General features: G+C 48.2%; 1 protein-coding gene across 1 annotated transcript; it reads right to left on the bottom strand.

Moving 5' to 3' along the window:
* Positions 1-607: 607 nt before the first annotated feature.
* On the bottom strand, positions 608-12,844 carry CLPR4 (CLP protease R subunit 4). The gene is made up of 7 exons (XM_048707175.2): positions 12,536-12,844; positions 12,240-12,443; positions 11,737-11,792; positions 2,726-2,852; positions 2,256-2,333; positions 913-1,026; positions 608-824 (listed from the first exon to the last, which is right to left on the bottom strand). Exons 1-7 carry the CDS (start codon positions 12,743-12,745, stop codon positions 756-758), a joined length of 858 nt encoding a protein of 285 aa, XP_048563132.1. The 5' UTR covers positions 12,746-12,844; the 3' UTR covers positions 608-755.
* Between the last annotated feature and the right edge of the window lie 47 nt (positions 12,845-12,891).

Below are 12,891 nucleotides of genomic sequence, written 5' to 3'. Positions count from 1 at the left end.
AGACTAGTCACAATGAGAAATAACTTAGACTAGTAACATTACATTTTACTAGACTGTGTTACTACTTACACAGTGGGTAGTAACATATGTGTGTTGTCCTGTTATAGTTCATTTATTAGCCTATAGACTCATTTGTCTTGATATGTGTGATGTTACAATAACTAAGTTACCACCATCACCTCTTTTATCATTAAATATGTGCCACATAAGCAAAATTATCTTAAAAAGTGTGATGTTACTCCCACTATGGTCAGCCTTACCAATGATGTGTCCCATCTAGTTGACATTTGGCATTGACTACATCGGAGAGAAAATGACAAGTTGGCACTAATGTTAAATGCTAATGATGTTGGCAAATTTGACATCGTAAACATTGTGGGTGGAAGCCATAATGCTCAGAGGCTCGGCTCGCTACAGTGGAGCTCAACGGCTTTTTCCATGTGGAATTTTTCATTGCCATATCATGCAAAGTTTTTGTCCTATGCTCAAGTTAAGCTCCCTGACGTGAATAGTTTTAATCGTAGCTACGCTTAATATGGGGAGGAGGGAGTAGAGAAACAAGACTGAAAGTAAAACCATTTGGAATCACAGCTCAAGGAACCAGATCGACCCAACCGTAGAAACACGAGCATTATTGAGCCACGAAATCAAAACGGCAATCCCGTACCAGAATTCCCCAGCCTAACACTTCTGCATTGCATTTGCCTGTCCAAAAATCTTGCTACAAAAATACGCCTACGTGTAACACCCCATTGTTAAATTAATTCTTTCTTGACTTCGGACACGAGGCCGGCGTCTGTTTGGCTTTTCACATTGTGCAGCACCTGTAGAATTGCAATGGCGTTTCACTGATGAGTTGCTCTTAAAACAGGTTCGTTTTGCTTGCAATGGGTGGGATTCGTGAGAACATACCTTGTCAATGATACCGTAATCCACTGCCTCGCTTGGGCTGAAGTATTTAGGCCGTCTGATGTCTCGAGCAATCTCTTCCATTGGTTTACCAATGTGTCTTGACAGCAGCTTAACCTGAACAGCATAAAGAAGAGTCAGAAAACTCATTATACCGAACCAATGGCCTCGAATAATTGAATCTCCCTTCAGCTCTCTCTTTGTGGTCAATTAGTGTGATCTATGTATCGTGGATGAAAACAGTGCAAACAAACTTCTTCCAAATCACAAGGTTTTATCATCATTTCAGTACAAAATAGTAAGACCATATGAGGCCACACCATATTTCATGCAAAGCAACTACACCCTCTGTTTCTAAATATAAGACCTTTTAGAGTTTTCAATAGGGACTACATACGGATGTATAGCCATATTTTAGAGTGTAGATTCACTCTTTTGCTCCGTATGTGGTCCATATTGAAATCTCTAAAAAGACTTATATTTAGGAACAGAGGGAGTAGATTCTTGCCCACATCAGGTCAAGAAGCAATCATTATCCATAGGAAAATTTGGTTTCCAGTAAATTTGCATGTGACCATGCTTTTTTTACATGGATCGCTGTTGGAATGACTAAATATTGAGGTGTCATTATCATTTCCTAGTACAGAAAGCAAAAATATAACCATAAACTATGATACTTCTACATCCCTGTATGGGCAATATGCTTAATTTTCTTTAAATGAAAAATGCTTACTTATTCAGGATCCAGGGCCCTCTACACAAACAGGGATCCCCTATGACAGCAACCATTGTCCTCTCCCCAAAGCCATAAGCCTATATTTCCATACCATGTGGACACCCTAGAGATTTTTCTAAAATATATGCAGGTTGTACTGCTAATGAAAGATTATCAAATACTCCGCCTGTCCCATTAATGACCTTTTTTGACACAATCAGTGTCAAAAAAGGTCTTACATTATGAGACGGAGGGAGTATCTGAGAGCTCATTCAAGCCAGGAACTATGACTGAAGTTGATACAAAGAATGCTACACAGGGAACTAGTGCATACTTCATGTGCTGTGACCGTGGCAACGTTTGGAAATTGAATGAAGCATCTTCAATCTTCAAACCATGAAGACATTTACAAATAATAGAGCAGATGTTGTACAACAAAATCCTTACTGCCACTGCTATTGATTATCAAAAACCAAAGAATTGAAGAAAATAGGAGTCTAGAATTGCACAAGTTGGTATGAGCCCATGGTAACTAGAATAATATGAACATGTTAACAGTAAATAATGCTGAATTAGTTTGACTTCAAACTGAGGTTATCAGCTCTTTCTTTCCGGAAGAAGTGAAAAGTACCATTTCTATCTTCACATTTCGTATTTCCTTTCTTGCTATGTCAACATCTGTCGCCTGACCTTGAAATCGACCAATTGGCTGCACATTGCAGGTCAGAAGAGTAAGACAATCTAGCCTCATATTTATAAACAAGAATAAGGATCTTGTACACAGCTAAGTGTGTTAACAAAAGAAGTATCGGCGTGTTTTTTGGTGCCCAAGCAAACTAAACCAAGATTTTAACTATCGGTTTTTTTAGAGGAGCTATCGAAAATTTTGGTCGCACATGCATTGGAATTGGATGAAGGGGCATGTGCATTCCAACACGGCAAAAATGGCAATATCCATACCCTGTGTGCATATACTTACCACAATCTAAGAAGGATATAATACGATATTCTGCCTTCATCATCTAATTACTCGTGTGCAGTATAACCATCTAAGATAGAAATTAATACGTTATCTCTATCATCAAAAGGAACAGAAATAACCTGCTTCATCATTATCGTCGATGATGGAAGTGCGGCACGGTTACCTTTAGCACCAGCAGCCAAGAGTAAAGCAGCTTCTCCCCATGCATTGCCAATACAGAGTGTGAAAATTGGAATTTTGACATACCTGCATTTGGTGAATACATATAAGACAGCATTGCAAAAGTATTGCTGGAATTGCTAGGATACATGCATTTTTTTCGAGAAGGAGGATGACCCCCGGCCTCTGCATCAAGACAATGCATGCAGCCATTTTATTAATTATTCACCAAGACCTTACAAAGTAATACATCAACAAGTCTAAAGCCACCATCTTGGCAACAACTGCCGCTACTCCTATCAACTGGATGAAGGGGTGCAGATTGTCAGGGCCGCCCAGACCTCATACCAAAGTCCAACATGTAAAGCCAGAGGCCCCACCCAAGCCGAATTGCTGGGTATGGGTCACACATTGGTCCGGCGCACTCTCAGCGAGCATCGCATGCGCACACTGCAGAGACCGTCGCCGCCGTCTTCCACCAATCCATCTTCAGAGAAGATACTGACGCATCACCTTGCCAGGCCTGCCGACGACACCACCACAACGCCAAACGACGCCACCTCCCTACGCGCGTCCATCATCACACATCCGTCGCCGAGACCCTGCTACGCCACGTCGTCGATGTGTCACATGAAACGCCGATCCACTGCGGAAACCAACCGCTGGTCCCTAGAGCCAATGCTGTAACGCCCCGAGACCGTTGTGCCAGGTGTCTTCCAGTTATTCGCTGTTGTTGCCTTGTCATTCGCTTGCGTGTTGCATCTTGTCATGTCATCATGTGCTTTGCATCATCATGTTTTCAAAACTTGCATTCGTCCGGGTTCCCCAGTTCCATCCGTTGTCCGTTCTGAGCCCAGACACACTTGCACGTGCCCGCGGCACATCCGAAATAGTATTTTATAAGTGGCCGGAAAATGTTCTCAGAATGGGTTGAAAGTTGGCGTGCGGTGTTGTTTTGTTGCCGGTAGGCCGCCTGCCAAGTTTCATCGCATTTGGAGTCCGTTTGACGCCCCAACGGATAACTATAGCGGCATTATAGTCGGTCAAACGTCGGTCTTCGAAAACAGTCGCCGAGCCTCTCCTCTTCTCTCTTCTCAGCCCTTTGCCTTCTGCACTACCTCTCACCGCCAGGCCCTACCTAACCTCTCTCGTCAGCCCGCGGACCTCCTCCCGCGCGCGTCCGAAATCTGTCCCGGACCCGACCCGGACAGTCGGTACCGCTGTGTCCGGATCAACCCCAAACATCTACAAAACGTCACCGTTTTCTCATTTGGACTCCCTAAGCTTTTATTTCACGACCATCCGATTCCGATCAGAGGGACCGAGGTAGCCCCTAACCTAATCTGTGATGTATATATAGTCCACCCTTAGTCATTTTGAACAAACCCTAAAATCTAGGGACTTTGTCCCGTCGAGCCGCCACCACCTACCGCATCTACCTCGGGATCCCCTTCTCCTCATTTTTCCTCCACCCACCAACGGGAGCCCGAGCCCCTTCTCCCAGACCCCGAGCACTCGATCCACCTCGCCGTTGCCTCCTCCTCCAAATTCGATCGGGAGAGGAGATCCCGATCTGAAGCTTCCTTGCGCCCGTGCCGAGGCCTTGCCTCTTCCTCCTCTGCCCGACACCCACCGTCCTCGCAGCCTCCCGTTGCCGCGACCCCGTTCGCCTCGTCGGGCCGAAGCTCGCCGTCGCCGGCGACAGCAACATCGTCGTCGCCGCTCCTCCTCCGCAACCTCGAGCTCCCTGCCTCCTCGCGCCTTCCTTCCCTGCTCCCAAAGTCAGCCACGAGCGAGCGCCCAAGCCCCTGTCGAGCTCTTCCTCTGCTCGCACAGCAGCATCTCGTCTTCGTCACCATGCGCCGCTGTCCAGGCCAGTCCCGTCGCCCCCGCATTCTTCTTTTCTCCCGTGCTCCTACCTCGTCTCACCTCAGTCTCCCTCACTCTGTTTTGGACCAGGGGCCCCGCGCCATGGAGCTCCATGTCCACCGGCTCGCCTCCGCTTTGATCCGGCAGGGAACGAGACCCCGGCGATCTCCCGCGGCCGGATCCGGCCACCCCGACGCCCTGTGCCCTCGGGCCCCGCCGGACCTCCTTCCTCCGTGCCATGTCTCGCCGACACCATGCCTCACCTTCGCCTCGAAAACGCAGCAGTTCCGCCGTTGACCGAGCCACTCGCCCGCGCAAGGCCTGCTCTGCTCCCGCCAGCGACCTGCAGCCCAACCCCGCCTCAAGCGGCGCCGCCTTCACAGGACGACCGCGCCAAGTACAGCGCCACCTCGCCCCGCGGCGTCGACCTGCTGCTAGCGCCCCTGTCGAGCCTCTCTGCTTCGCCCGCTCGCTCCCCGCGTTGACCCGTTCCAGTGCCAGCAAGAACAAGCGCCAAGGCCCAGCGTGCCCTGCCAGGCCGGCCTGCTTCCCCTCCGAACTGGGCCTGGCCCATGGGTGAGGCCGCCCCCCCGAGCGCCCTCCTTTTTTTTTTCTCTGTTGGGCCAGCCAGTTTTGGCCCATATCATTTTTTCCCTGCCTGCGATTTTAGCCTTTATTCCAGAGACGACTGTTTTACAAAAAAAACCCTGTTGTTCATGCATATTTTATCTCCCAAACGGTGCATCATATTAAAACAAGTTATATATGAAAAATGCTTAGAATTATGTGTAGATTAATAATATGCCACTTTCATCTATGTTTAAAATGCTTAAAATGTTGTTTGTTTAAATTTTGCCCTTGCCATGCTAAAATGCTTTATTTCTTAACTAAATAACCGTAACTCGGTTTGTAACAAACTTTATATGTAAATGGGGTGGAAAAATGCATAGTTTAACATGGTGGCCTCACTTTGCATGTTTAACAACCCTAAAATTGTGTTTAGGGCAGAACAGTACCAAACCTAATATATGCATATGAGGAGTTTCCGGACTTGTTGTTGTTCCAGCCTCATTTAAACTTGCCTAGATTAGATAGTTTCATCATGCTTCACCTCTTGCCATGCTAACAACATTTAACCTTGTTGGGTACATAAACAAGATCGAACTAAATAAGTCACGTGGTGTTTCATCAATATGCAACGGAGTTGCATATTGAGCTCCACTTAATTTGTAGGGTTGTTTGTGCATTTTGCCATGCCATGCCTCTTTAAACCGGACATGCATCATACTTGTTTGCGCATCGTGCCATGCTTATGTAATGTTTGTTTACTATGTGTTTGCTTTCTTTCCGGTGTACTTCTTCTCGGTAATCCGGTAACGTCGTGTGTGTGAGGATCCGTTCGACTACGTCCGTTTGTCTTCTTCATGGACTCGTCCTTCTTCCTTGCGGGATCTCAGGCAAGATGACCATACCCTCGAAATCACTTCTATCTTTGCTTGCTAGATGCTCGCTCTTCTGCTATGACTATGCTGCGATACCTACCACTTGCTTATCATGCCTCCCATATTGTTAAGTCAAGCCTCTAACACACCTTGTCCTAGCAAACCGTTGTTTGGCTATGTTACCGCCTTGCTCAGCCCCTCTTATAGCGTTGTTAGTTGCAGATGAAGATTGGAGCTTGTTCCATGTTTGAAACATGGTTATTTTGTTGGGATATCACAATGTCTCTTATTTAACTAATGCATCTATATACTTGGTAAAGGGTCGAAGGCTCGGCCTTATGCCTGGTGTTTTGTTCCACTCTTGCCGCCCTAGTTTCCGTCATATCGGTGTTATGTTCCCGGATTTTGCGTTCCTTACACGGTTGGGTTATAATGGGAACCCCTTGACAGTTCGCTTTGAATAAAACTCCTCCAGCAAGGCCCAACCTTGGTTTTACCATTCGCCACCTAGCCTCTTTTTCCCTTGGGTTAGGCCAGCCCAAGGGTCATCTTTATTTTAACCCCCCCGGGCCAGTGCTTGTCTAAGTGTTGGTCCAAACTAGAGCCCCTTGCAGCGCCACCTCGAGGAAACTCGAGGGCTGGTTTTAGTTGTACGGATTGCTTATCCGGTGTTTCCCTGAGAACAAGATATGTGCAGCTCCTATCGGGATGTCGGCGCATCGGGTGGTCTTGCTGGACTTGTTTTACCATTGTCGAGGATGTCTTGTAACCGGGATGCCGAGTCTAATCGGATTGTCTTAGGAGAAGGAATATCCTTCGTTGACCGTGAGAGCTTGTGATGGGCTAAGTTAGGACACCCCTGCAGGGATTTGAACTTTCGAAAGCCGTGTCCGCGGTTATGGGCAGATGGGAATTTGTTAATGTCCGATTGTAGAAAACCTGAAGTTGATCTTAATTAAAATACATCAACCGCGTGTGTTACCGTGATGGTCTCTTCTCGGCGGAGCCGGAAAGTGAACACGGTGTTGGAGTTATGCTTGACGTAGGTTGCTGTAGGATCACTTCTTGATCATAGATTCTCGACCGTGCTTTTGCCTTCTCTTCTCGCTCTCATTTGCGTATGTTAGCCACCATATATGCTAGCCGCTTGCTGCAGCTCCACATCATACCTTTTACCCTACCTATAAGCTTAAATAGTCTTGATCGCGAGGGTGTGAGATTGCTGAGTCCCCGTGACTCACAGATACTTCCAAAACCAGTTTGCAGGTGCCGATGATACCGTGCAGGTGACGCAACCAAGCTCAAGGAGGAGCTCGATGAAGATCTTGTCCTTTGTGTTGTTTCGGTCTAGTTGATCAGTAGTGGAGCCCAGTTGGGGTCGATCGGGGATCGGTGTAGCATTTGGGGTAGTCTTCTTTTATTTTGGTTCCGTAGTCGGACCTTGTGTGTATCTGGATGATGTAATGTTATATTCATGTATTGTGTGAAGTGGCGATTGTAAGCCAACTATGTATCTCTTTCCCTTATGTATTACATGGGTTGTGTGAAGATTACCTCACTTGCGACATTGCTTTCAATGCGGTTATGCCTCTAAGTCGTGCTTCGACACGTGGGAGATATAGCCGCATCGAGGGCGTTATAAATGCACACCTCCAAGAATGACGCCCCAAGGGGGGAACGACACAAAAGTGCCGCCGTCATCCGATCAACTGATCTAGGATTTCCCCCGGAGGTAGCGGATAGAGGTGTGGAGCATCTCCACGGCGATGCCTTCAACAAGGGGACGACACAGAAGAGTGCCTCCATCGCCGGCCTTGGCAACTACTCGAGAGCAGGGTTTTCACCCAGATCTGCTCAACGAACATCCAGCCTGCATCGTGTGCATGGAACCGCCAGCGCGCAGCGAGCAGGCCACTCCGACCAGATCAGATCTGACCGGAGGACAGACCACGCCTGCAGCCGGCCCGTCCTCCACGCCGCCACCACCGAACAGGAAGGCCTCACCAAGGAGCCACCGCCCAGGATACATGGATCGCGGCCGCTATACCAACGCCGAGGAGCCGGAAAAGGGCCCCGCCGCCGCCTTCCCCGGAGACATCCGGACTTTGCCGGAGGGTGCCTCAGGCGGCGACGAGGGGAGGAAGATGTGGCTGGGGAGGAAGGTGCGGCGGAGGCGGTGGCAGCCGAGGAGGGATCTGGTTGCGGTGTTGGGTGGCGGCGGCGGCGCTAGATGAGTCCTAGGTCACGAGGTCTAGTCCCCTGTCCTCGGCAGCTGTCTTGAATACTCTACTTAATTGCCGAAATTGAGAATACGATCAAGAGCTTAGGCGCAGCTCTAGGATACACGCATATCTTTAGACATGATTAAGAACTAAGAATATCTTTTTGGATGAGGGAGTAAGGTATTGACAATGGCTCTTAAAATAACAGAATTTTTAATAAACAGTTCGCAGTAGTTGTGTCCCAATACTCACTTCTGCCATAGAAGTTACAACTACTCAAAAATGCCATAATTCCATGAGATGCTTGCTCAAAAATGCCATTAGACACATAAAAAATGCCATCATTCCATCATATGTCTGCTCAAAAATGTCATTGGGCACCGTTACGGTCAAACCCGTTGACCATGTTATATGACCAAAATACCCCTAGACCCACATGTCAGCTCTCTCTATCTCATAATGATAAGTGTGGCCTCCACTTGTCAGGAGTAAGCAAGCGAATAATTTTACAGGAAAATAAGAACATTGTTGGGGATCGAATGGGACCTACACTTTACCGTAGTGAGATAGAGGGAGAGCTAACATGTGGGTCCATTGGTATTTTAGTCATATAACATGGTAAACGGGCTTTGAGCTGACAGTAGTGGTGTAGTGACACTTTTGAGCATGCGCCTAATGAATCAATGGCATTTTTGAGCAGTCGAAACTCCTAGTGGCAATACTGAGTAGTGGGACACAATTAGTGGCATAATTGATAAAGAACCTTTCTACATAAGCTGTTTCCAGGACTCGAACCCGTGACTTCATGGTCACAAGGCAACAGCCTTTACCGTTGCGCCAAGGCAACTTTCCTAACTTCGACTAACAAAATATGTAAATTATTGATATTGTCAATATGAAAATAGTAGCAGTAGATTCACCATATTGAATTTCCAACACAAAAAATAACCATATTAAATGTGTATGTGATAATATTCGTATAGCCTTTTAGAAATATTTCCATATAAATCAGTCGCCAAGGATGCATCTTGGAGGCCGTCGTGTGTCCAAATCTTTATATATTTGTGATGCAGGGGAGTGTTGGCAACTTGGCATAGCTTTGGCATGCACAGAGCCACAGATCATAACGATAGCTGAATATGTATGCACAGTTTGTCCCAAACAATTACCCTATATTAATAATCATGCAAAATGGGAGAAGTGAGCTAGCATTTGGCCAAGAAAGATAATGTTGGTCCATAACACAGTTCAAGTGAATCAGAGGTGAATTGGGTGCAAGTGATGAGTTAGAAACAGGGAGTTGGGGCTTGTGACTCGGTTAAGGTCTTATGGGAGAGATAGTGTGATCAGTCAGGAGGGAGCATCAAGTGCCGTTTTATCCTCTTCTATGTCAACTCTAGGCTCTTGCACACTAGGGGTCAAGGTTACATTATTTGGGGCTTGTTCCCAGACACCAGTGACCACCAGTCCTCCACATCAAACAACCCTGCGGAGAAAGAAGGGGCAACCCGGTGCACGTTGCTCCCGCTTGCGCAGGGTTCGGGGAAGGGTCCGACCACTTTGGGTCTATAGTACACAGCCTTTCCCCACATTTCTGCAAGAGGCTGTTTCCAGGACTTGAACCCGTGACCTCATGGTCGCGACAGCTTTACCGCTGCGCCAAGGCTCCCCTTCTAACAACCCTGCGGAGAACATGGGCAGAAATATGGAAGTGATGAAGATGAGGGTAAACTATGTGGGAAATAATAATAACGCTCTTCTACACTATGTTTTAACACTCCTACAAAATGTTTTTCATTAATAGTAAAAAGGATATTTGTGAGTAAACCGAGCCAGACGCAGTTGTCGTTCCCCCACTGGCTCAAAAAAAGGGGACGAGTTGGAGAAATATTATTGTCGTTTGATGAAGGTTTGAATACAACAAATCTGCATGTGTTCACATCTGATATCATTTATTGCACGACACAGCGTAGAAATAGTCCACCTGACTAATGGTTATGAAGGCAAAGGCAAGATTGCTCTAGACTTCTTCTACAGTAACAGTAAGCTCATATTTGTGACCACCAATAATTCTATATGTAACTTAAAGGGCGATGATTCCACATTTTACCAACAAAATGCAATTAATGAGGTCCTGCAGTATTCATACCTTCAGCATGTCAAAAACAATATTGCACATTTCATATGAAGAAAGAACTAGCAGCTAGTATAGAAGTCATGATCGGTTAAAAATGAGTAAATTGCACAAAACCACCACTTTGAAGGCTAGGTTTGCGAAAAACACTACAATACATTTTTTTTGCAAAAAACACCATGTCTACGGTAATCTTTTTGCCAAAAACACTGATCGGCGGATCTTGCTCAGTTAAGTGAGTTTATGATAAATGGGGCCCGCCAGTCAGGCCGACATGGCACAGCCTAAGTAATGGCGACATTGGCTAACGTTATCATCATGTGTGGCCCCGTGGGTTCCACTTGTCATTGAAACAAAAAGAAAACTGATTCGTCAACCTCCCGTCGCGCTCGCTCCTGCCGCGCACGCTGCTCGCCGCGGCCGCCGTGCCCGCTGCTCGCCGCGGCCGCCGTGCCTCGCTGCTCGCCACGGCCGCCGCTGCTCGCCGCCTCCGCAGCCGCTGCTCGCCGCCGCCTCCGCGCCTCGCTGCTCGCCGCCGCCTCCGTGCCTCGCTGCTCGCCGCCGCCTCCGCGCCTTGCTGCTCGCCGCCGCCTCCGCGCCTCGCTGCTGCCGCACCCGCTGCTCGCCGCCGCCGCCGCACCTGCTGCGTGCTCGCTGTTCGCCGCACCCGCTGCGCCCCGCTGCCTGCTCGCCGCGCCGCTGCATGCTCGCTGTTCGCCGCAACCGCCGCGCCCGCTGCCTGCTGCTCACTGCCGCGGCCCGTCCCAACCCCGACCGAGGTCGCCCGTCCTGCCCCCAGACGAGGCAGAGCCCGCCATAGTCGTTGCACGCAAATTGTTCGATGGAATGCCCAGGAGAGGCTTGTTAGGCTGACAAGCAGGCCCCATGTCCAGCAAACGTTTTCATGTAACGGTGTGAGAAATTGGTGCCACGTCAGCCTGACTGGCGGGCCCCATTTGTCATAAACTCACTTAACTGAGCAAGATCCGCCGATCAGTGTTTTTTGCAAAAAGATTACCATAGACATGGTGTTTTTTGCAAAAAAAAAAATTGTATTGTAGTGTTTTTCGCAAACCTAGCCTTCAAAGTGGTGGTTTTGTGCAATTTACTCGTTAAAAATGCACAAAATAACGGCAAGGGGGATGTAATCTAGAGGAATTAGTTACAGAAAAAGGTACTCTCTCCGATCCAAAATAAGTGTCATGGTTCTAGTTCAAACGAAAACCACGACACTTATTTTGGAACAAAGGGAGCACATGCGTAAAAAGAGGTGAGCATGGGGGAAAACGTAGGCAGGAATTGACCTCATAGCATCATATACAGCAAAAGCTTCCGTCTCGTAACCCAATTTCTCGCCATTCTAAACAAGGAGATAAATGTATTAGTGCAATCTGAAGACCTAAAATAGAACAAAATTCTGGTAGTACATTGAAGATTATCGAGTTGTTACAGATAATGTGCTGCAAGAAAAAAGAGAACTTAACAAACTGTAGGTGAAAGATATAAGCAAATTTTCATTTTTTAGATCATTATAACTTCCGAAGTCTGACCTCTCTATGATCATTTTCAACAAAATATGCATAACTGCATGCTATCTGAATCATCCAACGACTAGTAAAAGAAGTTGAACGGGTTAACATATTATGCTAATCGGGTATTAAAGATCGACATACTCCACAGGCTACCCTCAATTGAGGTGCATTTCATACCTAAGCATTAACTATCAAGGCTAGAAGGAGGTTTTGGAGACACGCTCATTTCTGTAGCAACAATCATATGTAGCAATAGGTGGAGCAGAAGCACCGACCTTGGTAGTGCCGGTGGAGTTGATGTACATGTAGATGGGCTTCTCCGCGTCCTCGTACTGAAGGTAGAGGAACTCGGCGAGCATGAGCTCCGTCACCGACGGCACGAGGCACATCCCCAGGTACACGATCCTGTTCTTGTAAAGGAACGAGGCCAAATCCGGCGGCGGCTGCTCAAACGCTGTTCCCCTCAGGAACGGGATAACCTGCCAAGCAAGAAGACGGCAATCAGTTTACCCAGCTGGATGAGCCATGGTGCAGATTCAGCCAGGAAGCAGCGATGTGCAGCTCCTCGTACCATCGCGACGACATCCCTGGTGCCGCGGCCACCGGCGGGGTCCGGGTGGGGGGTCAGGAAGCGCTGCTTGGGGGTGGCGGCGACGAAGGCGGGGGAGGCAGCGAGCGCGCGCGGACGGGCCGCGAGGCGGAGGTGGGGGGAGGGGGAGGAGGGGAGGGCGGTGGGAGGGGAGAACAGGGCGCGGGCGTCGAGGGCGGCGACCGCCTCCATGGCGTGGCAGTTTGGGGGAGCGAGCTGAGCTGAGCTGAGGAGGAGCGGATAAGCCCCGGCGGTCGGGGGTTTGTGGTTCGGGCCGACGGCTACACTGGGCATGAAGAAAATCGGCTATTTGCCACTTTGAACACGCGGCTTCGCAA

Source organism: Triticum urartu, chromosome 3A, assembly GCF_056163025.1.
Source record: "Triticum urartu cultivar PI428250 chromosome 3A, HENAU_Tu73, whole genome shotgun sequence".
Classification (NCBI taxonomy): Eukaryota; Viridiplantae; Streptophyta; class Magnoliopsida; order Poales; family Poaceae; genus Triticum; species Triticum urartu.
This window is presented reverse-complemented; position numbering and strand designations above follow the sequence as displayed.